Here is a 21482-nt window from a genome sequence, read left to right as displayed (position 1 = left end):
GCCTGTTATGGGAACTTGCCCACAGACCACTTGGAAAAGCAGCAGAAGTTCTACATAGTGACAATTGTGTAGGAAATTGCCCCCTTTGAGGGGGCAGAACAGCTGCTAATGACTGTGCTTTGGAACCTGACAAAGTCTTCCAAAGCGCACTGCTAGACTACTATCTTTATGGAGAAAATTGAACATTACTAAAAAGACATTTATGCATTCACCTTTACCTCATTCAGACTTTAAGTAGGGGAAAAAAATCTTGAAATTGGAACAGAAAATAAAAAATAACAGGAATATTTAAAATTAAGAACGAAAGAACAGTGAAGAACAGAACCAACCTTCCAGCGTTGATAATATTGAGATCAGCTCCTGAGCAAATATCTTCCACAACATAAGAATTCTCAGAGCAAGATACATTTAAGGATGTATAGTTAGGCTTGCAAACAGTCAGGAAATATGGTGCCTGATATCCTGTTGATAGCTGTATAATATCAGTAACAAGAGCAGTTGCACAAAGACCAAACACATGAACACCTAGGAAAGAAATCAACAGAGCTTGTTAATTTTATTATATGCATTAATTAGGTTGATTAACTGTGCAAAGTACATTCAACAGAGCTCTGATGGCTTTTGTTATTGGACTTGAGAGAATTTAAATGCAGAATAAGAGAATTTAAATGCAGAACAAAAGCTTATTGCAAAGCTGAATTCTTTAATATAAAATTAAGACTGTTTATGCTTATTTTCTTGCTGTTGATGCTTAAAATTTTGTTTTAATGGCTTGATGTCCTCCAACATCTTTTCACAAAAGATAGCTACACTGGAGCTGCTTCAGTTTGGAAAGAAGCCTTCTGAACTGAGTGATGAGTAGCCAACTTTGAGGAGAGCATATATGCTTACCTAGACCTTGGAGTTGCCCACTGAAGACAGGCTTTTAGTAGTATGGACAACTGCCCATTAGACCATTGCTCTGAAGACCTGTTCTCTTTTTGCCACCACAGAATCACCAGCTGGTGATAACTTTGGCTACCTTCACACCTCTCATGTTTCTTGAGTATTGTGTCCTTGTCACTAATCCAAATATTTAAATCTATTTCATAAGGGATCAATGCTTCAGACTGATTAATAATGCCAAATTCAAGGAAATTGAAGTAATGCAATTGCTTTACTGAACATTTTCAACTGCTCTTCTCCTTAAGATTTACCTATAATACCCTACTTTTATTCATAAATTTATTTTCATCCTAAAATTGAAAGACTGTTAAAGCCATTAAAATATGAAAAAAACTTCAAATTCAGAATGGGAATGAGGGATGAAATTCATTTGTCTTTGAGCCTATGTTTTTGGTGATGGACTTGGGGTATGTTCACAGTCCTCCTTGCTCATGATGTAATCTACAAACCCTCTGCTTTCTTCCTCACTGCTGCTCTTATGAAGCTTTACTGGTCAGAGATTGCATAACCTTGCTTGTCACTACATTCCTGTTGGCCAGACTACCAAAACCCAGGGAATGGTTGCGCTAACAGGTTTTCAGTCTGCTGTCCTGCTGGTTGTCTCTGCCCGGGTTGCCTTGTCTAATGAAAGATTTCTGAAACAGAGGAAATCTTTTCTTTAGCCACTCATTGGGAGAAGAAATTAACTGTAAGAATGGGATCAAGGTCCAGCTGCCTTTCAAAGTAGAGTTTTTCATAAATGACAAATAAAGTAAAAATAAAGAATTCAACGTGTTCCTCTATCATTTAAGTTGCCAGATTCTAGCCCTTTTTGAGAGGCAGATAAACACATTCTAGAAAAAGAATGTCAAACCTACTGAGAGTTTCTGACAAGTTTTCACTTGAATACTGTGACAGGTGGGTTGAATCCTTATGATGCACTGAAGACAGGCAAAGGAAGCTATACACTGAAATCATTAAAAAGCAGCCAGCTCAAGGTGGGCAGGGAAGGAAAAACAAATTACTCTTTTAGAAATACTGACAATAGTACAGGAAAGGAAAAGGAAAATGGAGAGAGTAGATGCTGCATTACTGAGTATGGGGCTGCTCTGTTGCAGTCTGAGTTTCTTCTCACGTTTTCTAGCAGCAGATCTATGCTAGTGACAGCTCTAACTGTTCTGAAAGGCTGTTTCAGAGAAGCAAAGCTGCATGGTGAAAACTGAATGTATGTGTAAAGCTCTTTTTTCTGAGTAAGAATTAAAACCCACCAACAAATCTGACAGCTCTTCTAAGAAAAGAATTGAAGTTGCATCCTCCTGCATTAATATTGGCCTCTGTTCCAATCCCATTTCTTCTTTTGGACAGGCAACAGTAGAGAATTCCTTCTCCTACCATTATCTGCAATGACAAAGGAGCCATTAAATTGAATGTAGCACTTACTCAGAAGATCCTGAATGAACTTAAAGGGCTGTAATATAACTGTAACACAACCAATGTCATCCACTGACATGTACTCCACTTAAAAAGATTTATATCAATATGTAAACATAAAGTAATGCAACTTAGCCTGAATGAGGGCAGGCAAGAAGATAGCCCTGGAATTAAATGCAAATGACATACAGTATACAGTGCTCAGTGGTATCCAGGCCTTGATCTACAATAAAAAAATTCAGTAATTATAAAATACTGCCTCTAAAATAATCCAGAGTAACTGCAATATCTTAGTGCTCCTGAAGTGATTTCAGCATTCAGTCTTGGCCACAGGCCTAGCAATCCTGAGCAGCTTCTAATTATATGACAGCCTGTTCTTCTGTATTTGTTTAATTTGGCTTGGGTTTTAACCAGATCCACAGCAGCAGAAAAAGTTCTGTCCTTATGGTCCCATACAACACACCAAGCAAAACAGATTATGACCAAAAACCCTAGACAAGGGTTTATAAAAGGAAGAATATAAATAAAAAATGATGTCACTTGCTGGAAAATCCAGACACATTTATACATTTCAAGTCTCAGATTTTATTGTTTTCCTTCTTCGATAGTGCAACTATTTGGAATTCTTACAGGATTTGTACAGAGTTCAGAGGAAGTGTTGGATTGAAATATTACAATTAATGAGGCAGTTCTCACCAGCAAAAGAAGATTCACTTTTCCTATCCACAGCTGCATTGAAAACTAATCCATGCAACGCACAAAGCAATGAGATGCCAAAGCATCTGAATTACGCTGAATCTGTAATTACCAGTGGTGTTTGTCTATACTAACACCTCCACCCTAGGAAAAGGGAGGTAAAGTGGAAAAGCTTAGTCTCTTTATTAGCTAAAGTTTTAATAAATTTAAATTTCTTGACCAGAAAGATTGAAATAGTGAAGGTTCTCTTATGACATGGGAAAGTCATTGGTAAGGGTTATTTAAGGAATTCTAATTGGCTGAGAACTGTGGCCAATTGAAATTTCATCAATTTATTGCTGAAGCTTCCCAGAGAAATCAGTAGTACTCCAAACTTAAAACTCAGAAAAACTCTAACAGTTTTTAGCCAAATTCTATGGAATGTGTGGTACAGGGAAAACACCAGACAGATGGATTAGCTTGTGTGATAGAGCAAAAAACAACAAAGCCTATGTCAAGGAAAATTCAGAGGCTGGCATTTCCACAGAAAAAACTCCCAGAGTAGAGCAGGCAGTAGGAGTGAAACTGCCAGCAGTGAATTTCTTTCCTTGAGAATTGATTTCCCAGATCACTGTGATCTAATGTCCTAATGATCTTTGTTGGAAAGGACACTGGTACCTCTAAGCAGGTTTTAGTCAGTGGCTGATAAGCATTTCAACCTTCACAGATATGATTGAGTAACTGGTTCTAACATTTCTGAATGAGTAACTAGAGCGAAAATCTATCAGAGGATCAGGTTCAGAGTTCTTTGAAGCAAATCGAAATCATACTGTAATTCAGGTCTATCTATATTCCAGACATAAAATATTTATCTTGATAATTTCTTGAAGTCCAGGTGTTCCACAAGTCTCGTGAAGTTTTTGAATACATACACAAAATTTCATCTAAGCTATAAGACATATGTCAATAATACAGGCTATTATTTTCTGTAACCCTTCAGGGCTACAGAACAGACCTGTTTAAATGCATTTGCTACTTAACTAATATTGAGGAAAAAAAGCCCAAAGAGAAAAACCAAAAAGCAAAGCCTCAAAGCCAAACAGATCCTTTGTAATGATTGCTTGGGAAAATAAGTCATAAAATGTTAGATTTTTTTTTTTAAATTAAAAATTAGTCTGAAGTGAATAGATTTGTATATGTTCTCCAGTCTTGGGAAAATTATTATATCAACAAAAATAACATAGAAAAAGATCCTGTTCTAGTATTTATAAAAGGTTTAAAGGAGGGATTGACACTGGAATTTGCTTGTCTTCTTCCCCATGCACAGTTTTTCTTTTTTCTTTTTTTTTTCCTTCTTATATATACTCTTTGGTAGTATTTAAAATGTGGCTTAATCACACTTGTATTTTATTGAATGTTGATGACCTTTTGCCTCATACTGCAGTAAGTCCCTGAAGTGTGGACAGAGGCCAGGATATGCAACATTACTGGAGATCCTCAACTCCTCACATAGCTCATGCTTTCTTTTCTATCTTTTACAGGTTTTATAAATTGGATAATCAGTTGAAATGTTTATGAAAACTAACTTGCAAAATGCTAAATTCTATAAAATTACAATGGGCATGATTATAATCTTTTTACACTGAGTTTCCCTGGCCTATTTTTCCAAAGAAAAAGGGAAGGATTGGACAAAAAATGTCTCCTAGTTCCTTACTTCCACAGTGGTATTGAATAATAAGGAGTCAATGCCTTTGGTGCTTTCACTGAAGGAGGTTGTGTATTTTGCACTGTCACTGCTCAGCCTCAAACTAACACAGGCATCACATTCATGCTCATACAAATACAAATGAACTACACCTTCCTAAGGCTTGCAGCTTTTACCAGTTGTACTTTGAAGCTTTGGGATTTACTTTCTTTATCAAACTTTCTTTTTTATGGGCATGCTCAAATATGGGGTTGAGTTCCTTACATGGCATGCTTCTGATTAATTTTCTGTACTACGGTAAAATGATTCCAGCAAGAATAACATTTTCTATTTCAAAATTTCATGCAATGCTGAAAGAATTGAGTTATAATCAAAGCCCTTAACAAATACTATTAATGAAAGAAGCATCTTTTATCCTGATTGAAAGTGTTTGATATTATCTAGGCTTAATATAAACTCTCTGACATAAAAGCCAGATTTTACCACCTACTGCAGCCCAAGTGAGCCTAAATAGATTCCTTCTATGGCTGTTTCAGAAAAGTCCAGATTTTGACAGCAGAAACACTTAAGAAACCCAGCCAAACCCCAATACTAACATTTTGCTTTTATCACAGCATTTGGTGTTTGCAACAATCATTTGCACCAGGATAATTGAGAGTCTTAGCTCCCAGTTCCTAAATGTATAATTTTTAGACTGCTAGTTGTGCAAAATCCTTCAAAAATGGTTTCTAAAGCAACGAAAACCAAATGCAGTAAGAACTGTTCAGTTAAAAAAAAAAAAAAAAAAAAAAGACAAATAAAGAAAAAATATTCTGGAAAGCAAAGAGAAAACAGCACTTGATAATTTTTAAACATGCATCATATCTTATAGATTTTGTAATTGTAAATTGGATAGTTTTATAAAATGAATTAACTGGTTGAAATTAAGGGAATTAAAAGCAGCTGGAAGCAGAGGTATCTTTGCAGCTGGCCTTCGAGAAGTGCCTAACAGATGTGCAGTCATTGCTGTCAGGGGGGAGAAAAGATAATTTCAAAAGGTTGATTACGTTTTTTAAGTGCATAAAATCATCCACTCAAGGTGAATTTCTCTCTCCACTTGCCAGACAAATGGCAAATTTTCCTGGCAAATGGAGAGAGAGTGGTGCAAGAATAACGCTCCTATCTGAACTGCTAAAATCAGAAAAAATTAATTCTCTCCTATATATATATATATATATATGTCAACTTCTACTTTTCTGTAAAATAGTGACCCAACTGCTCATTCTGACAGGATATTTCTGTTCTGTTGAAATCATCTACTCCCTTTGGGTGAATGATTAAACCAGCCCACTTTTGCCTCTTCTTAATGACTAACTTGCAATTTAGAGGTGTTTCGGTGCTATTCGGGAAAATGTAATTGAGTTCACTGACAAGACTGATATACCTCCTCTCTGAATAATGCTAGTTCTAACAAAAGTGGCAAGTTCAGGGCTGTGAAAGGCTTGCATTTTAAAAAAAATTCCTGCATTTTTGATGTATCTGAGAGTATGGAGATGCCCTGTCTGTACCAGTTCAAATATTTGTACAGCATAACAGAATGATTCAAGCTATTCTCATCCAACTGCAGATGCTGTTTCTTAACATTGAAGAAAGACACCATCAAGACAGGAAAAGTAGATGAAGTGCTACAGGGAATGTTCTAAGGAGTATATTTCCTTTTGTTAAAGATGAATGAAATATGAATTTAAAATCCTAAGGAAACTAGCCTGGATGACACTTTATTGCATAACTGAAACCAAAGGAGCTATTTTCTTTATGCCAACTGAAACTCTGTTCAAAAATCTTTAGTAAGTGACAGTAGCACTCAAACTTACCGTAATTGATGGTCCAGCAAAAACCAGACTAAGCAACATCAAGAAGGGAACAGACTCCTGTGTAGGCTCAATGTATGGCATACTCAGACTCTTGTCATAGCAATTAAATCCAGAGTGAACTGGCTTGAAGACATCAGTCAGTTCAAGAAAATAAAGGCTAACAACAGAAGATGCCAATATGGGCAACTAGAAAAGAAGAAAGCAACAAATTACTGTTTGGAAATGGAATAGCAATGCTTTTGCAAAGACAACATAGTTTGTTAATAAATCTCTTTGATGTTTGCTGTTTATATCTAACTGCTCTTTGTCATGCCTATTTTACTATCTCTAAATAATGAATTCTCTAGAGATATGGTACTGTTCAGTTGATATAATAACCCTGCTGTCTACCAAGCTAGTCAAGACACCCAGCCCAATCTTTAGCACATATAATTTAGCCTTTTCATCTAGGAAACATTAATAGAAAAACTTTGATTTTTTTTTTTTTTTTTTAAGGAAAGTATCAGGACTGCAGTCTCCCATGTGGGGCCTCAGCACTTTGCTGTTCTTCAATCACCCTTTTTGGTCCTTTAGTAACTCTCAGTCATGTATGACAGTCTTCACATCAAAGCCATTTTGCAGTAAGTTTCAAAGTAATTGTTAATGAAAACCAGTATTCAGTTCTTCCCTAGAATCTAAATATGTGATAATGCACATCCATTTTGCAATTCTATCAAAAAAGCAATTAACTTTGGCAAGACTCAATCTGTTTAGAACCTTGGTGACTATGGTTCACAATTCTTTTATCCTCTAGCTATTTAATTATCAAACCCTTTGCAATTACTTCCACTAATTTATTAAAAGCAGAGCTGGCCTTTCTGGGAGCCCAAATGCTCACCAGGAACTCCTTAAAGCACAGGATCAACCACTAAATCTCTGCGGAAGGGAGTAATTCAAGAGAAGATACAGCAAAAAGGCATTCTAAAGCTATTGGTTTAGCAGTGAACAAAGGCAACAGCCCTGCCCCCAAGATGGGCATTAGGGCATTCAGAGGTGACCACCAGGATGTGATTATTCTCTGCATCTAGTAAACACTCAGAAACACTTTTTGTTTGTTGTTTTCCAGAGTCCTCCACAAACAAGGCAATATTAGAACAACTTCCTGCTCTGCCACTGAGGCACAGAGTCCTTCCTGCTGTCTGTACTGCAGTGAGGGTACCTATGGTTCACAGAACCTGAGATTATGAGAAACAGTGACTGTCCTAAAAGAATTTTGAGCATACTTACATTATATCATTCTTGCAATGCTCAGTTCACATTTACAAAAACAACTGATTTCTTAAAAACAATGTCATTCATCTCATTCTACAATGCAATATATAAGCAGAGGTAAAATGGGATCCATATGTATTTGGGAAAATAATGAATGAAATCTACTCTGCATGGCAGAGGGACAATGGTTTCTTGCATTAACAGGCACTTTTCTGATTTGTAAGTATTGAGCCTATAAAATTCATGCTTTATGTGCATAAAATGTAATTCTGGATGATTAAAGAAGGAGGGTTCTAGCTAAATTTAATCAAAACATCTTTTAATATGACTGTTTAAAAATAACATCTTATCTTTGATGTGCTGATTTGAAAACAGTGAGTTTTGTCTTCAAAGTGTTCCAAGCAAAATCTGAAGAGGGTGGTGAATGGAAGAATGTTGCTTGTCTGGTTCTATCTGTGTTCAAGCTGATTGCATTGTAATGTCACATAGCATAGAGGCTGTGATTGTGTATAAAGGGAGGAAATGTGGACTGGCATCCTTAAGTGCTGGGAGCATTACAGAAATAAGACCAGGCATCTAGGAACTTTGCTTCAGTAAATAGTGTGGATATGTGTATATATATATGTATAACCCAAACACATCCATATTTGCACTCACATACCATACCATACATACATATTATGTACAGCATGCAACATACACGTATGTAATACGTATTATGTGAATACATAATATATAACTATTACATAATTTGACATAAATATGCGTGGAATAATTATATACAATATCACTAAATGAAGTCTTACTTCTTGTCCATCACAGGAAGAAGTCCAGTTCTTTAGCATGACACATTAATATAATACATAATACATATATATACACATATAAAATATAATATCTATAATCTTCACTTCATGCTGGAGGCAGCCTGATTGACCATAATGCAAGCATGCATGATTAGTCAACATGGGCTAGACAGTTTCCAGTCATTACATAGATGTGCAGGATGAAATAGGACTTCCCTGAACTCTTCATACTCTGGGAATAATTCAGATTGTTGTGGAACTGGGTGCCATTCTGTCAACACCTATCTGCACAGGGGGTCTGCTGATTGGGTTAAGGCACCTCTGGACCCAAAGGCTGCCATAGTGTACTCTGTTCTGGTGTGCAGGGAGCTCGCACTGACTCTGTGCTGCTCCTGCTAGGACACTGAAATTCTGCACAGCACTTGAGCTCTCAACTTCCCTTCTGCACTACATTTAACTCTTGAAACATTTGCAATGTCTTTTATTATGAACTATTTGAAAGTCATACTTAATGACTTAGTCAGGGTCCATTTCCCATCGGCCAAAGCACCTTACAACAGGACACAAACTTATTCCAGTGGGCTAAATGGACAAAACAAGCAGATACCTATTCTCCCTTCTTTTGAGAAATTATGCCCTTTTATCAAGATGTCCCCAAAGCTTAATTTCTCGGAATGGAAACATAGAGCAGGCCCACCCATGGAACACCTTGCATTCAGAGTTTCATCTTCAGGATTTTTCCATTTCTCCAATGTCAGGAAGGGAAAGTCTCTCCTTGAACGACAGCTTATGCATTAACCAGAAGGCAAACTCTACTTGGATCACAAAATTTTTAGGCAGGCAACTGTTTTAAATGGCAGTATTCAACTATAAAAAATAGGCAATATTTGAAGTGGTATTTTATTGTGGAACACTAAAATAAAAGGCAGTGAATACTTTTTTAAAAACTACTGTATGTAAGCTGTAATTCTATTATTAATGGTTAACATTATATATTAATGGTTAATAGATATATATAAACCATATATATATGGTTAATATATATTAATAATCAAGGAATTTTAGGAGTTGCATTTTACTGTCTTATGACTTCAGTACAGGACTCCAATGTTATTTCTGACTGTAATTATCCATTCTGCTAAAGAAAAGATGTAATTCTAAAGGATTATCAATCTCTGACATAACTGCTTACAATACTAATGAATAGGTCTGTAATCAATTTGCTATATACAGTATGTCAGATCCCAAAGGACATTTTTCTTCCCATCTTTTTAAAAATACAAATATAAAATGTGTCTTCTAAAAGTCTAACATTTCTAAAAAGGAAAAGGCAAATGTTTCTAAAGTCTTCTAAACAGTATAACTGGGTATTTAATATATGAATATTTATGGAGTGCTCTGCTTAAGGCAGCAGCATTTCTGTAATTATAGACTTCGGTGCCCAACACCTTGAAAATGTCAAATATAATTAGGTGGTAGAATGTGTATTGTTTTAATTACAAAATGGAATAGGAATTTTCCTGTGCCTAATTAGAATAATAAAATCCCCAACGTCAATTCTTGACTAATCCTGACTAATAAGTCTTTATACTCTTATTCTTTGAATGGATAATAGAGAAAGATGCCTGTTTAGCTTTTAATTTAGACCTGTAAATTTAAAGTTTGATCCAAATGGTCAAACCCTATTTGGCTTAGAGTCTTAAAGTCAGGTTAATCAGCACAGATACTGAAAAAGTCTGATTTGTAGTCTATTTATTTTTTAAAAAGAGATTTTTTGTGTTTTCCCTCCTTGCTATTTTCTTAAACTGTTAAAAGCCTTAATTAAGCCACAGAACTTTGCTCTTAATAATAATTAACATTATTAATACTTTAAAAGCTTTTGCTGTATTAAATGAAGAGTAGTCCAAGCATCAGAAAAGATGTTCTTTGTTCCCAAAAGTTCAACAAGGATGCAAACACCCGGAGATGTTGTGAGGAGAAAACTTCCTGTGTTACACAGCATAGGACAAACCAAAACAGCATTCAGCAGCACAACATTTCTCTAAACTGATGGGGCATGTAAAAAATCTTTCTTCTGGCCAAGAGCCACAGGACAGCTACCACACTGATAGATCACGCAGGACTGAAAGAAGGGATGGCTGAGAGAGGAGTTCAGAGGTGGGGGATAACAGTTCTCCAGGTTCTTCATCTCTGTTCTGTGGGACATGCTCAGGGGATCATTTTGGGGTGCTTGTGGTTTACTTATGAGGATTAAGATTGTCCAGGATGCACAGTGCAAGCACAGTTTGCTCCAGGGCATATGATACAGCCTATGCATGGAAGCCATGCTGGTCCTGCCCAAAACTCAAAGTTGGTTACTGTTTAACCTCTGGGCCCAAAATTGCTGGGGCACCCCCAGGTACATGGAAATGTTTCTGTTAAAACTTGTCTAAGATTAGTTTTCCATTACTTTGAATGTATGAAAACAAGGAACCTGTAGAGCTGTAGCCCACTAAATACAGTATCATCACCCCTATTAACAAGCTACAGGTTTTGTACTGAGTTTAAAAGGACTCAGGACTGAGGGTCATTCAACAGGCTTTAGCCTCAAACGTTAGAAATCAGGCTATGGCCAATTTGTTTTACTTTCATAACTTTCTATGGTACATCTCTGCATGGTTTCTGTATTTATATCTAGCAATAACAAATAGTTATTTTGTATAAAATGAGCTGTAGTGTAGCACATCCCAAATCCTTTCTCAGGAGCAGTATAATGTTGAAGGGGATTCTTCCTCACTTTTAGAAACTACTTTGGTTCATTTTTATGTTTGCTAATGCACCTTTACACCTTCCTCTCTCTTGGTCTGTCTTTTCACATTACATCCCAATATACTATATGTGGCATGGTTCACATATGTTGGATTCTTGGGTTTGATCTGTTACCCTTCAGTTTTGCCAGCTGCAGTTCTGCATTTCTTTATCCGACCATTGGGTCAGTTGTTTGTAACCTTGAAGTCCCCAGTACCAGTACATGCCCCATCTCCTACCCTACACCCACAACTCCACCACGCTGCATTCTCTGTAATGCAGGAATGAAGGTCTGGTGTGACAGCACCACTCTTGCAAATGGGTCAGTGGAAGGTCAAGGCTTAGCAGGGAAGTCTTCTCAGAGTGGACAGAACCTGGGAATCTCTGGCTTCTATAAATTCTCTAAAATCATACACTGCTAGTTTTATATTTTACTCTGATATTCATCACCACTTAAATAAGCAAAAAGTCCCTATTTATCTTCAGGAAAATAACACCTTAAAATTAATGGGCTTTGTGATAATTCAGCCACGGAATGTCACATACTCAGATGTCTGAACTTGTTTTGTAGGTTGCAGTTATGTGAATTTTGTTTTGTTAAAGTCATTGCCACCCAGACATTGCATTGTCTGGGTGTTCTCTCTTACCATGAACTCCTACCTAGATCCCATGGTGATGCTGCCTGTATAAAAGGTGGGCAGAAAAGAGAGAAGCAGCATGGATGTAGCTTTCAAAGAAAGTCAAGACATGATTTGCCAGATGCAGACCAAAGATGGTATGACTAGTCCAGGTGCTGAAAGAAAGGGTTATGGGATGCCTGATACATGGTTTGGATATTTTGTATTTTGTAAATAATTTTTAGACTTGGATGGCCAGGAACTTCTCAGATTCTTAGGTTGTTCGGCAACCTCTACAGCAAGCAAGGGGTTCCTGAGTATGGAAGCTGCCTCCTGATGTTTCTCTTGTTTTCTGGGAACTGGGAATCTTTGAAAGCAATCAAGTAAATAAACAGGATTGCCTCACAGATATAGCAAATGAATGCCATTGGTTTCCCAGCATGAAAATAAATACCAGCCAAGTCCTTGAGAGAGGGATGGTCTAATTAATAACTATGTTGTTTAGTTCCCTTGACAAGGCTGTGGCATTGTGGAAGATTTTATTAAATTTATCATAAATGTCGATCCTTGTGCCAAGGAATTCATGGTCTAAATGACAAGGCACAACAGATGGATGAGACAAGAAAGAGGGCTGTAGTGGGTTGGAGGAGACAAGGTGTTCCTTAGCCAACTACTAACAGCAACTACAGCTTTCAACCATCCTGGCTGTTGTCCTGTTGTTCTTTGCTGTGAGATTCACAATGGACAGAAGGAGAGAATGGGAAGAGGAGAAGTTTTTCTTATTCTGACAGGGGTGAATACTGAGGTCATTACTGTGATTGAACACCTTCCAGATCACATCAGTATTAAGAAATGGCATCAGCCAAATTCTGCCATTTTCTCATTTTTGAGAACCCATGACTCTCTGAAGAAAGAGTACTAAGCATGGGATGCCTTATAGAGCAGGGAACTGGCTTGACAGAAAAGTGAGGTTTTTGGATTTATTTTTAGGTTCTATACTTAATTCTTAAATGTCTCAGGCTTATAAAAGAAGGCATTCAATTTTTTCAGAAATTTAAGGCTTCCATCTCTATAAAGGCTTTTTGTTTTTCTGCCTGAACTTGATTTTCTGGAGGCAGGTTTCAACTGGCCTGAAGCTATAAGGAGTTAGTCTTTTCTCTAAAGTACTTGCACCTCACCATTGTCTAACTTTTGTGGAAATTATGTAGATACATAATATAACAGTCTGTCTTCTCCTAGACTTAATGCTATTTGATTTATTTTCAATTGAAAGCCAAATTTCAAATCCCAGATGTCTTTGAAATCTATTAAAATTACCATTTTGGAAAATTAAGTTATCTATATTTCCAGGACTGGTTTTAGAATTTAACTTAATTGTTTTGTGACTGCCAATTACAGTCTAGCTTTGGAAATAAAACAGCTATCTATTCAACTCTTCAAATGCCTTATGTTTTACCAGATCTTAATAGAAAGGTCTGAGTATGTGTAAGACCAAAACCAGAGCTGATGTATCAGTGATACAATTCCTATTTCTTTCAGAAATCTCAGTCATGCTGAATGCACAGTAACCCTGAAAGTGCTTTATTCTTTTTCTATAAATATTTGTGAAGCAGCAATTACATAAGGAGAAACCAACCAAAAAAAAAAAAAAATTAACAAAAATATTTTTGGGGGGGAGTAATCTATAAATACTTTACAAATTTTCTATAATATATATTTTATATATATTATATTAAATACATATGTTTAAAGTAAATTCTCAGGCAGAAATTTAAAACAGAAAAACATCAGTAACCAGTAATGCATTTCTTTTCAGTGTGACTTCAAACATAATTGACAACTCCTTAATTATTACTGTTTGATTACATCAATTATAATTACAATCAATTAATGATTGATTGTTATAATCAATTAATAACTACATAAAATGAGATTTATGACATTACATGTACTGTTGATTTCAAAATTTATTTTATGCTTCTGCTGCAATGTTATGGTAAATCAAGAACAGCAGCACTTCAACAAAAGGCAGTTGTTTTCAGGTCAGTGTCACCAAATTTCAGCTAATAGTTTCTTCAAAAACCCCATCTCTAAGGGACAAAGCTGCCAGTCCCTACACAATGCTACAATTTGTTGTACTCTCTACAGCATGCTGATTTCCATACATACAAAAAAAAATTAATCCTGTAGGTGCCAACCCTTCTCCAGTGTCTTTCTCCCCTGCTGTTTAGCCACTTCTGAACTCCCTACAAACTGAACTTTTAAGTGACAGGATCATCAGACAAGATACCATGTTTGTAATAGCTCAGCTCCTGTGCATGTTAAGGTTCCACAATATGCTGGTTTTTATTAACTTCAGCTCCAAAGTAATATATTTTTAACAACTATAAAAGAAGATCACAGATGGTAGGATTATAAATTTTTGGAAGAGGTAGTAATTTGGAAAAATGTATCTCCATTAATTTCTAACATATTCAGGCCTTCTTTTACTACTGGAATTATTAGGTCAAGAGGATGTTGCTGGACTGAAAAGGAAGCAGGGCCTTCATTCACTGAGAACTACTCAAACTCCTCACTTGCCAAGCACATCGCCAAAACCAGAAGGGACATTTAGCTTGTGGCATTTGCATTTATTTTCCAAAGACAGCCTTGGCACAGGTGTGACACCTCCCTTTTCATTCCCCTTTTACGGTCATCTCCTGCTAACAGCTGGTATTGTTTAGGCTGTACAGCTCTTCCATAAGCACAGAAGTGACAGGGAGAATGCAACATTGATGACTTGGCCAATGAATTGCATAGCTGCTCTGAATGCATAGCAGCCTCCTCAGGTCTCAGATAGCCCCCTAATATTTTGGGCATATTGGTCTGTAATGCAACTTTATGAACACATCTGACATCTATCATCTGAGAGTCAGCCACAAGACTGGGTCAGCTCAATGAGCAGAGTGCTCAGTGTATTTCTCCTTTTCCTCCTCTCACACCTGGTTGACTCTTTTGAGAGAAAAAGACATATTTGGAAAATATTATGCTACTTTGACAGTAGCAAAGGGATAATTTCATCTTCTGCCTTTGGGGAATCTTTGTTGGGTGCAACCCCCAGTTAATTTAAGTATAACAGAAAGTCAATCTAGAGAGGAATATGACTACACTGTGCCTCCAAGGCACAGCATAACAGTTTAATTCTTACATTAAATCCAAACATCCTGTTCTTAGGAAGAAAATTTATTCCTACAACCTATTCTCTCTCTTATTCTCATCACTGCACTCCTCTGATTATTTTTTTTTTTTTTTTTTTTTTTTTTTTTTTTTTTTTTTTTTTTTTGTCTTTTGCAGGCACACCTATACATGACTTGCAGGTCATTGTAATTTAAATATTGTGGGTCATGCATGGCTGAACAGCTGAACAGCATTCCAGATGTGACTAAGAAGTGCTACTGAGTATCAAATGATGTTTCAAGCCCAGCTCTCTCAGTGTATGTTAGAAACAAAATGAAGTAAAGCATCTGTTACTGAGACACAGTGGCCATTCTCTGCATGAACTTATTTCAGTGGCCTCTCATGACCTCTTGAGTTCTGCAGCCTGGAGTTCTACAATGATAACAGATCTTTGTGCTTTCTGCTGGTGAGAATTCCAACTTCTTTGGGGAACAAGGAAAATAAGTGGTCTTCTACTACTGGAAGAAGTGTTTCCCAACTGATTAAGGCCTGGCTGACCTCTGGAAAATGTAGAAAAAGCAGCAGTATCCATATGCATCCATAACACAGAGTCTAGAAGACGGTATAATAAGGAAGAAAATTTAACTGCACAAGGGACAGTGTCTAAAATATCTCCAGTTTTAATCCCGGGAAGTTACACAACCAGCAGATGAAGGCTGTGCTACAGCAACACAATTTAGCTGGAAAATAAATGCATCAATTCATGCAGATTGACAACACCTTGACCTTTTGCATTCCCACATATGAGGCACTGGATGAAGCAGTAACACCACTGAAGTCAAAGGCAAAATTTATGCAACTTCCATGAGAATAGGACTTAAACCGGGAGTTTTTGAAATGGGAGAGCAGGAGTAAAGACAGTCTATTTCCTTCACTGATAGAAATCTGTCTGTCCTGACTCTAAAGTGTGACAACTCTGCCAGGAATGGAAACTACGTAACTCTGGAAGTCTTCCAGATTGATATTAAAATTCAAGACATCAATATTTCCTGTCTAAGTGAATATAATGATATACTCTAAATATGTTGAAAACAAAGTCAGTTAACAAAACCCAAAACTTATTCCAGGAATACTCATTTTCAATATCTCCTAGAGGTATGTAGACTTTTTACCATGCAAAGTAATTCCCACTAGGCCAGAGGGACTATGAATTTTCATTAAAAACTTTGTCTTTCTCAGCTATGCCAATGAAATTCAGATAACCCAGTGAGTCTACAGAACCCTAAAATGCCTTAAGCATAATTAGGAATAAAAGAGGCCTAACTGCCTGATGGTGATGATTACCATGTCCTTCAGGTAAGTGTGCACAATGCAATCTAAAATTATTCAGCTCTCAGGAGTATGTGCTAATCAGAGGTTCTGCTAAGCAGAACTATTGCCAGTCCTTCAAAATAACCTCTAAAACATTCTTACGAGCCATAGGAGAAGTCATCAAGTTATTTTATTTTATGAATCATGAAACTTGAAAACATGTAATTGAAAATGTGTTGAGATTTACTTCATAATGTTTATTTGCCTCTAATGCTTTTAGAGAATGACCCATCCCCATTTTTCAGAAGCTGTCTATTTTCTTTCCATCTCCCTGTCTTTCAAAGCTCTAGCCTCATTCTCCTTTTGCTTTTCCTGTGTAAATTAAGAATAGCTCTAATGATCTTAAGAGGAACATGTTAGTTTTATGTTTTAACTCTTGTTGGAAACACCTGCCAGTTTGAATTATCCATCAGTTCACAGAATACGTCCTGAGTTGGAAGGGACCCACAAGGACCACTGAAGACCAACTCCTGGCCTTGCACAGGACCATCCCCAAGAGTCACACCATGTGCCTGACACCATTGTCCAGTCACCTCTTGAACTCCGTCCGGCTTGGTGCTGTGACCACTTCCCTGGGGAGCCTGTTCCAGTGCTCAGCCGCTCTCTGGGTGAAGAATCTCTGTGTAACATCCAACCTAAACCTCCTCTGACATCATTTCCTGCCATTCCCTTGAGTCCTGTCGCTTGTCACCAGAGAGGAGAGATTGCTACCTGCCCCTCATCTTTTCCCTAGTGAGGAAGCTGTAGACAGCTATGAGGTCTAACCTCAATCTCCTTTTCCCAAGGGCAGTTGGCCTGCCTGCATTCAATGTAATCATACTTCTAGCTAAGCCTGGAAGTCACTGCCACTAAACACATCTATTTACTGGAGTTAATCTCATTCATAACACATTCTTTCAACTTAACAGTTGAAACCCCTTAGTGTCAGAACTGTATTTGTGTGTTGCTGTTTCTAAGATTCTCCATGTCTGCATTATATAGTTTGTTACATGTACTGTTTCATTCATTTCATTCTTTAAAATATATTTCATTTGTATAACATGAATTCCTACCTTTTCTACCATGTTGAAAAAAAATTAACTTTCAACTCAACATCTTTTTATCCAAGTCTATGCTTTTGTCTAGCATTCAAGAGGAAAAAAACAAGCACATTTTTAGAAATGTATTTTCTAAACAATGTGCATTTCCTTGAGCCTAGACCTCCTAAATAGGTCTTGCTGGAAAGTGGATGTCAGCAAGCCCTACTTTTCTTGTTTGAAGGTGGAAACTTAATGGGCTATGGGGTTTTTTTTGTTGCAATTCAGAGTGGGAAGGCACTGTCTGCTATGAACAGGAGAGGGAAAATAAAAGTGGATGAGTGCCAAAAGAAAAAAAAAAAAAGAAGATAAAATAATTGACAACATTCAAAGGCAAGAGATTGAAAGCCTGTTTCTTACCATCCATTTATGAAAGTAAAAGCTTTAAAATTCAGAAAGCCTTATTTAAAGTAGGTAAGTTTTGGGTTTAAGTAGTTGGCTGTTGTTGGATTACATTAGGACCTTACCTCCTGCTTCCAAAGAAAATCCTTTTAACGTGGTAATGCCCATCAAGCACACACCCAATAGAGGGTGACCCCTCTATCGTTTACATTTGCAAACTTCTCATTGCAATTAAATGATCTCTGAATAAATCCCTCTTTATGGAGTACAACTTAACCTGGTTCTGTTTGAGCCAATCACAGCAGATGATTTTAAGTCATCATGTCCTTTCCCTGATGCTGCTGAAGTGCTGGCATTTGCTGTGCTCCAAAGCTTTAGAAAGGCATCCTCGTTAGTGTGATTAGAATTCGTGCGCATGTGTGCCAGCGCAGAGTGGGCGTTCTCAGGGAACACAAGCTACATGCTCCTTTCAACTATCACATGAATTGTTGTTACCCTTTTAACCCAAGTGATACGAGAAGTCAACTGGAAAGTGGGAAATGGTTTCGAATCCTCCTGATATCTAATGGGATAGGGCTAATAACTCACCAAAAAGTTTCCTAATCAACGTTTAGGTTCAAGTGCATTGCAGTCAGTTTTTTCTCTTGGTGTTGCTTTTACTTTTCAGTTCAAGAGGGACTGTAAGTCTCCAGTTCAATAATCAGAAATTATTCTTGGTGGGGAGAGGCTCACACAGGCTCCTGACTGCTCCTGTGACTGAATAACATAGAAGTCTTAAAAGTTCATTAGAAGACCTTTCTGTTATTTGAGGACTTTGACTCCCTCAGAGGAACTGGGTGTTGAAAAGATCTCCACCTGTTTTTAAATGAAGCTTGAAATGACTTGCTGAGGACCCAATAGTCCAGACCTGAGCAGAGAAATCGCCTGTCTCACGTGGGAACAGTAAGCAGAGCTCAGTGCAAGTTCTTCACTGCTCACAGAATCCTTTACCTTATTCCTTGTAACAGCTGCAGGGAGCTTCTAGGGAAAGTGTAAGTAAGCAATCAGTTTTATATTCGGCAGCTCTTAAGAGCAGCAGGCACACACTTTGTGCTGTTGCTCTGCATTTCATCCCATCTTGCTGCAGGCCAAAGCACAGCCCACCTAACAGCACAAGTGCTGTTGTGTCTGGCAGGACCTCTACATCATTTCCAGCATTAGAGTCCTGCTCAGGCTGAGGTACAGCATCCTCCCTTTCTGTCTGCATTCCCAAAGCAGCAAAGAGGGCACAGAGAGTAAAGAAGCCCCTTACCTTTTCTTAGGGGCTTCTCCAAGCTTGACCTCTCCCTCCTATGCAAAGCTAGTGTAAGATACATGGCACAGCAAGTGCCTTCCATCAAAGGGCTTTCCTTGAGCAGGCCTAATCACATTGATAGGATGAGCTTGATGCTTCCATATAACCAGTCTCTGTTAAGCTTTCCAGTTGGTGCAGCTTAGTGTTAGCTGCTGACCATACCAGGTGCTTACAGAATAGAAACACCCCACTGTTACCTAAAACTCCTTCTGAACCCAACCCCCTTCCACCTTCTGGAGAACCTCTAAAGCCCTTCAAGAGCATCTGAGAGAAAATATATTTTGTTTTGGATTCCACTCTATGTTTATACTTTTGTATTTTTATCTATTAAGTATTACATATATATTATGCTTTTGAGTGCCAGCTATAGTTAACTTACACTGTATTTTACCATTAAGTTCTTTACGTTATTTTCACAATCTGTTTCCTACCTAAGTTAGGTACCCCAAAGTGCCTCAAGGCTCTCTTCCCTGTGACTAGTGTCACATGAAACACTTCACCCAACCCATAAAACAATTTCACCTTTCCCTTTCAGCTGTGCCATTAAACAAATAACAAATCCACATCACAACGGTTTCTTTAAGCTTAAACTGTGTCCACTCATGATTTTCCAGAAGCACCTAAGTGACTGCATTTCCAGAGAGGCTAAGTGCCTCCAAGTGACACACCAACAGCCAGTGTCTCTGCAACTCCACCTGCTACCAGCTGAGCAGCCATAGCAGGTTTTGCCCTAGAAGATGTGCCGAGAACCTCATTCTCTTTTCCAAACAGACATTTTTAGCTCTGATAGAGGAAACACATACTTCAGGGGTCAGCAAAAATATATCAGCGATTACCTATTTGAAAACATTTCTATTTTTCTAAGCATTCCCTTAAGAACGTGATTTTTATTCTATCAAAGCAATGCGAGCGGCGTTTGCCTGGAAGCCAGCAGCCCTTCTCGAAACATGTCTTCCTCCAGAGAGGCTCCTGTGCACACAGCCCGATTTAGCTGAGCGACCCTTTCGTCTTCTGAGCAATTCTTAGAAATAATTCCTATTTCAAAAGGCTCGGAAAACGAGGTTAATTTATGCTTGCTCCTTATCGGGAGCATCCCTGCTGCTTTCGGCGAGACGAAGGATCACGTAGGGGTCCGCATCAGAGGCTGCGGGAGGAGCAGCGAGGGGGGCTCGCCCTGCGCGGATCCCCGGGATCGGCTCCAGCCCCCGGCCCGCCCGGCGCGGCGCCCACTCACCTCCACGAAGTAGAAGCAGGGCAGGAGGGTGACGCTGTCCTTGGTCACTTTGCCCTTTTGGCGCTCCTTGGCGGACATGCTGGCGGGGCTGCGGGCGGCGGCCCCGTGGCCAGCGCTGTCCCGGCCGCCCGCCCGCCCGCCGCGGGTCCCTCCGCCCGCCGCCGCCGCCGCCGAGCGCTGCGCCGAGCGCGGGGCTGACGTCAGGAGCGGCCCGGCGGGCGGGGGTCCCGCCACATTAACCCCTTCCTGCCGGGACACGCACGGCCGGGGGCGGGGGAGCTGCGCGCACACGCGGGATGCGCTGCCTGCGGCCCGAGGTTGGTACAGGTTTGACAGACCTGGACAGGGCAGGGTGCCCGCGGGCATCAGGGTGTTTGAGATGCTCCCTGAAGAGTCTGCTGCCTTTATCTTGGTTCTGGGAAGTATTTTTTTTCTGAAATAGAGTAGTAGAACGTTCCAGGGAATAGCATTCCTATACAACCAATGTTCTCTTCTTGCAGGTGGACTCTTTTTGAAATCAAGATGCTAATGACAGCTCACCTCAGTCTTAGTGCCAGTCAGAGGGAGTGGTGTGACTGGGACTGAGCCAAACTGAGCTCTTCAACCCCATGTGCAATACTGAGGAATGTGATTTCTCTGATCTATGAAGTATCTGGTGCAATTCCTGCTACAATCTTGAAGAGAACAGAATTAACCTGAGCAATTGTTTCCATGGTGAAATGTGCTAAGATCCTATTTATGGATCAAAGTTTGCAGCCTTTTCTCAGTCAAGCTCCTGTTGATGTCAATGAGAGGTACCCTGGATAAGGCCTGCAGGAATTCTCTGTGAAAGATAGCATTTTCATTCTTTGTAGCACATTAATAAGGTCTGCAAAAGTTGTCTTGTGCCTGCGAGCTCATTGTGATGTTCAGCTTTAATGA

At 38.6% G+C, this 21482-nt stretch overlaps 1 protein-coding gene and 1 long non-coding RNA gene across 2 annotated transcripts in view; one reads left to right on the top strand and one right to left on the bottom strand.

Annotated features, from left to right (window-relative positions):
- LOC310912864 overlaps positions 1-16555 on the top strand; it is an 87372-nt gene extending 70817 nt beyond the window's left edge. Inside the window, exons 3-4 of the long non-coding RNA XR_014590734.1 lie at positions 15383-16360; positions 16445-16555. This is a non-coding gene — a long non-coding RNA (uncharacterized lncRNA). The remainder of the gene's footprint in view (positions 1-15382; positions 16361-16444) is intronic.
- The window catches only part of PLPPR4 (phospholipid phosphatase related 4), a 31318-nt gene extending 10651 nt beyond the window's left edge, over positions 1-20667 (bottom strand). Inside the window, exons 1-4 of the mRNA XM_083867811.1 lie at positions 20562-20667; positions 6589-6774; positions 2193-2322; positions 330-525 (exon numbers count right to left, since the gene is read on the bottom strand). Of these exons, the coding sequence (XP_083723937.1) occupies positions 330-525; positions 2193-2322; positions 6589-6774; positions 20562-20639 (590 nt within the window). The 5' untranslated portion in view covers positions 20640-20667. The remainder of the gene's footprint in view (positions 1-329; positions 526-2192; positions 2323-6588; positions 6775-20561) is intronic.
- Between the last annotated feature and the right edge of the window lie 815 nt (positions 20668-21482).

The sequence above is a fragment of the Zosterops lateralis genome, assembly GCF_965231275.1.
Source record: "Zosterops lateralis genome assembly, chromosome: 9".
NCBI lineage: Eukaryota > Metazoa > Chordata > Aves > Passeriformes > Zosteropidae > Zosterops > Zosterops lateralis.
The sequence above is the reverse complement of the archived record's forward strand: the minus strand, read 5'-3'. Positions and strand labels throughout refer to the sequence as shown.